The 5,877-nt window shown below is 37.0% G+C and overlaps 1 protein-coding gene across 1 annotated transcript; it reads right to left on the bottom strand.

Moving 5' to 3' along the window:
• Positions 1-278: 278 nt before the first annotated feature.
• LOC309823042 (elongation factor 1-alpha 1-like) lies at positions 279-2,013 on the bottom strand. Its single transcript, XM_082655191.1, has one exon. It carries the CDS (start codon positions 1,949-1,951, stop codon positions 563-565), a length of 1,389 nt encoding a protein of 462 aa, XP_082511317.1. The 5' UTR covers positions 1,952-2,013; the 3' UTR covers positions 279-562.
• Between the last annotated feature and the right edge of the window lie 3,864 nt (positions 2,014-5,877).

Here is a 5,877-nt window from a genome sequence, read left to right as displayed (position 1 = left end):
AACATGAGCTTTCATATTATAGAATTTGACCTTCTTACAAACTAGCTTACGTAACAGTTACTTTGCTTATCTGTCCTGTGTCGTACCAACGCGTTTCTATGACGTACTTCAACAGGTGAATTCTCCTTACACAAGGGTAAGAAACCTGAAGCTCCAACCCATAAATATAAAATTCATTTTTTCAGCATACTTAATACCAGAAATAGATTATGGACAACTCTTACCTAAGTAGTTAGTACTATAGGAAGTTACAGTGTTGACCAAAAGAAAACACAGGCTTCTCATTAAACTTTTTTAATGGGTCTCAAATTCTGTGACAGATTTTTGGTCAAGTTGTTTCCATTAAAAAGTACTGATTTTAAAAACTAATAACTTAAAACTGTCACACACAAAACAAATGGTCCACAACACATTCTCCTTTCCTTCTGAAGGTTTTACGATGCATTGTTATTATTAACCAGTCTTTTGCTATTAAACTTAAATGGCCAATTGAGACAAAGAGTTCTGAGAACGTTCTTCCACCACTGATTAAGACCGGGGTGGCAGGTATTGGGGATAATATTCATTTAGCCCTCTGAGCTTTCTGGGCAGACTTGGTGACCTTGCCAGCTCCAGCTACCTTCTTGTCCACTGCTTTGATGACACCCACAGCAACCGTCTGTCTCATGTCACGAACAGCAAAGCGGCCCAGAGGAGGATAGTCAGAGAAGCTCTCAACACACATGGGTTTGCCAGGAACCATATCAACGATGGCTGCATCACCAGATTTCAAGAATTTGGGGCCATCTTCCAGCTTTTTCCCAGAACGACGATCAATCTTCTCCTTCAGCTCAGCAAACTTGCAGGCAATGTGACCTGTGTGACAATCCAGCACAGGTGCATAGCCAGCACTGATTTGGCCTGGATGGTTCAAGATAATCACCTGAGCTGTGAAGCCAGCTGCTTCCATCGGTGGGTCATTTTTGCTATCACCAGCTACATTGCCACGATGAACATCTTTGACAGACACGTTCTTGACATTGAAGCCCACATTGTCCCCAGGAAGGGCTTCACTCAAAGCTTCATGGTGCATTTCAACAGACTTCACTTCAGTCGTCACATTGACTGGAGCAAAGGTGACCACCATGCCAGGTTTGAGAACACCAGTCTCCACTCGACCCACAGGGATAGTGCCAATACCACCAATTTTGTAGACGTCCTGAAGGGGCAAATGCAAGGGTTTGTCAGTTGGGCGAGTTGGTGGCAGGATGCAATCCAGAGCTTCAAGCAGTGTGGTTCCACTGGCATTGCCATCTTTACGGGTGACTTTCCATCCCTTGAACCACGGCATGTTAGCACTTGGCTCCAGTATGTTGTCACCATTCCAGTCAGAAATTGGCACAAATGCTACCGTGTCGGGGTTGTAGCCAATTTTCTTAATGTAGGTGCTGACTTCCTTTACAATTTCCTCGTATCTCTTCTGGCTGTATGGTGGCTCGGTGGAATCCATTTTGTTAACTCCAACAATTAGTTGTTTCACACCCAGAGTGTAGGCCAGAAGGGCATGCTCACGGGTCTGCCCATTCTTGGAAATACCTGCTTCAAATTCACCAACACCAGCAGCAACAATCAGGACAGCACAGTCAGCCTGGGATGTGCCTGTAATCATGTTTTTGATGAAGTCTCTGTGTCCTGGGGCATCAATGATGGTTACATAGTACTTGCTGGTCTCGAATTTCCATAGGGATATATCAATGGTGATACCACGCTCACGTTCAGCTTTCAGTTTGTCCAAGACCCAGGCATACTTAAAGGAGCCCTTCCCCATCTCAGCAGCCTCCTTCTCGAACTTTTCAATGGTTCTCTTGTCGATCCCACCACATTTGTAGATCAGATGGCCAGTAGTGGTGGACTTCCCCGAATCTACGTGTCCAATGACAACGATGTTGATGTGCGTCTTCTCCTTTCCCATTTTTGCTTAGGTTTAGTGGTGGTTTTCACGACACCTGTATCCTGGCGGCAAACCCGTTGCGAAAAAGCCAGTTTTCTCTTTCTTAAAATGAAGATAAGAATATAAGCAACTTCATGGAAGATTTCATGTCATAAAGTATGCAAAACATTTACTACAGTGTCTGTATATTAAAAGAATGCAAAAAGAATTTAGCTATGGTCATTAATTAGATGTCTTATACCAGTTTCCAAAATAGAAGAAATACATAGACAAATTGAGGAAAACCAAAGAGGAAAAAACACTCAAATAAATTTAAAATCTGTCCAATAATTTAATTTTCTCTGGATTAGAGAAATGCCACTCATTTTATTTTAGTGGCAAGTCTTTAACAGAAAAGCAAGGGAGATTTGAATTTAAATGCATATTTCCATTTATCAGTGGCTCCATTATGGTGCTTTTTCATTCATAATGGTAAAAAGGATTTGTCAACATTAATATAGAGTGCAGAGAAAAACAAGAGTTAAGGCATGTAAGAATTGGATAGTGCCTCTGTATTTTAAAAGTATTTTTTAGTGTAAAATATTTCTGTGATTCTTGGGTAATAGGATTCTTATTTTCCTTATTCATGAGAACAAATATCAGATGCAATAAACTCATTTTAAACTAAGAGCATTGTATTAATTATAAAAGCAGCTACATGTTTCAAAAAACTAGTTAATACAGCATTTGTGAATTGGCATTAATTGAGACAGTATTTGATTCAAACAGGAATTCATAGTTCCATCTTAGAAGTCTAAATGACACTATGGTTTTAAATATAGGTGTTTTTATAAAAACTTTTAGAAATGGAGGTGATTCCTTTTCATTATAAATAAACTGATCTCCAAATGAGCAATAGTGAACACCCACATTCATTTACTCTTTCTCTTGGGACAACATCTGAACTAATATTTTAGTGCTTTTATGAGAAATAAACTCATTTTAGGACTATTTAATAACTCATCTTAAATTCCCATAAGATTAACAGCTGATCTTTCAGCAGAAATACTGCAAGCCAGAAGGGAGTGGCAGGACATATTTCAAGTGATGAAAGGGAAAAACATACAGCCAAGATTATTCTACCCAGCAAGAATCGCATACAGATTCAATGGAGAAATTAAAACCTTTACAGACAAGCAAAAGTTAAGAGAATTCAGCATGACCAAACCAGCTTTACAACAAATGCCAAAGGAACTTCTCTAGGCAGGAAACACAACAGAAGGAAAAGACCTACAAAAACAAACCCAAAACAGTAAAGAAAATGATAATAGGAACATACATATCAATAATTACTTTAAATGTAAATGGATTAAATGCTCAACAAAAAGACATAGACTGGCTGAATGGATACAAAAACAAGACCCATATATACGCTGTCTACAAGAAACCAACTTCAGACCTAGGAACACATACAGACTGAAAGTGAGGGGATAGAAAAAGATATCCCATGAAAATGAAAATCAGAAGAAAGCTGGAGTAGCAATTCTCATATCAGAAAAAATAGACTTTAAAATAAAGACTATTACAAGAGACAAAGAAGGCACTACATAATGATCAATCCAATAAGAAGATATAACAATTGTAAATGTTTATGCACCCAACATAGGACCACCTCAGTACACGAGGCAAATGCTAACAGCTATAAAAGTGGAAATCAATGGTAACACAATAATAGTATGGGACTTTAACACCCTACTTTTGCCATGGACAGATCATCCAAAATGAAAATAAATAAGGAAACACAAGCTTTAAATGACACATTAGACAAATGGATTTAATTGATATTTATAGGACATTCCATCGAAAGACAACAGAATGCACTTTGTTCTCAAGTGCTCATGGAACACCCTCCATATAGATCATATCTTGGGTCACAAATCAATCCTTGGTAAATTTAAGAAAACTGAAATCATTCCAAGTATCTTTTCAGACAACAAGGCTAAGAGATATATATAAAGGCTAAGAGATAGATATAAATTACAGGAAAATAAACTGTAAAAAATACAAACACATGGAAGCTAAACAGTACGCTACTAAATAACCAAGAGATCACTGAAGAAATTAAAGAGGAAATCAAAAAATACCTAGAAACAAATGACAATGAAAACATGATGACCCAAAACCTATGGGAGGCAGAAAAAGCAGTTCTAAGAGGGAAGTTTATAGCAATAAAATCCTACTTCAAGAAACAAGGAAAATCTCAAATAAACAACCTAACCTTACACCTAAAGCAATTAGAGGAAGAACAAAAAAAAAAACCCAAAGTTAGCAGAAGGAAAGAAATCATAAAGATCAGATGAGAAATAAATGAAAAGAAATGAAGGAAATGATAGCAAAGATCAATAAAACTAAAAGCTGGTTCTTTGAGAAGATAAAAAAAATTGATAAACCACTAGCCAGACTCACTAAGAAAAGAAGGGAGAAGACACAAATGAACAGAATTAGAAATGAAAAAGGAGAAGTAACGACTGACACTGCAGAAATACAAAGGATCATGAAGGATTACTACAAGCAACACTATGCCAATAAAATGGACAACGTGGAAAAAATGGACAAATTCTTAGAAAGGTATAATCTTCCAAGACTGAACCAGGAAGAAATAGAAAATATAAACAGACCAATCACAAGCACTGAAATTGAAACTGTGATTAAAAGTCTTCCAACAAACAAAAGCCCAGGACAAGATGGCTTCACAGGTGAATTCTATCAAACATTTAGAGAAGAGCTAACACCTATCCTTCTCAAACTCTTCCAAAATATAGCAAAGGGAGGAACACTCCCAAACTCATTCTACAAGGCCACCATCACCCTGATACAAAAACCAGACAAAGATGTCACAAAAAAAGAAAACTACAGAGCAATATCACCGATGAACATAAATCTAAAAATCCTCAACAAAATACTAGCAAACAGAATCCAACAGCACATCAAAAGGATCATACACCACGATCAAGTGGGGTTTATCCCAGGAATGTAAGGATTCTTCAATATATGCAAATCAATCGATGTGATACACCATATTAACAAACTGAAGGATAAGAGACATATGATATTCTCAATAGATGCAGAAAAAGCTTTTGACAAAATTCGACACCCATTTATCATAAAAACTCTCCAGAAAGTGGGCATAGAGGAAAGCTACCTCAACATAATAAAGGCCATATATGACAAACCCACAGGCAACATTGTTCTAAATGGTGAAAAAATGAAACCATTTCCTCTAAGATCAGGAACAAGACAAGGTTGCCCACTCTCACCACTATTATTCAACATAGTTTTGGAAGTTTTAGCCAAAGCAGTCAAAGAAGAAAAAGAAATAAAAAGAATCCAAATTTGAAAAGAAGAAGTAAAACTGTCACTGCTTGCAGATGACATGACACTATACATAGAGAATCCTAAAGATTCTATCAGAAAGCTACTAGAGCTAATCAATGAATTTGGTGAGTAGTAGAATACAAAATTAATGCACAGAAATTTCTTGCTTTCCTATACACTAATGATGAAAAATCTGTAGGGGAAATTAAGAAAACACTCCCATTTACCACTGCAGCAAAAAGAATAAAATACCTAGGAATAAACCTACCTAAGGAGGCAACAGACCTATGCAGAAAACTATAAGACACTTATGAAAGAAATTAAAGGTGATACAAACTGATGGAGAGATATACCATATTCTTGGATTGGAAAAATCAAAATTGTGAAAATGACTATACTACTCAAAGTAATCTACAGATTCAATGCAATCCCTATCAAACTACCAATGGCAGTTTTCACAGAACAAAAAATTACACAATTTGTATGGAAACACAAAAGACCCCGAATAGCCAAATCTATCTTGAGAAAAAAAAAAAACGGAGTTGGAGGAATCAGGCTCCCAGATTTCAGACTATACTGCAAAGCTACAGTAA

This window comes from Grampus griseus (genome assembly GCF_964374135.1).
Source record: "Grampus griseus genome assembly, chromosome: 5".
In the NCBI taxonomy this organism is placed as follows: domain Eukaryota; kingdom Metazoa; phylum Chordata; class Mammalia; order Artiodactyla; family Delphinidae; genus Grampus; species Grampus griseus.
This window is presented reverse-complemented; position numbering and strand designations above follow the sequence as displayed.

What these genes read in the sequence shown, in the direction of transcription:
- LOC309823042 (XM_082655191.1), bottom strand. Translation starts at nt 1,951, where the DNA reads ATGGGAAAGGAGAAGACGCACATCAACATCGTTGTCATTGGACACGTA.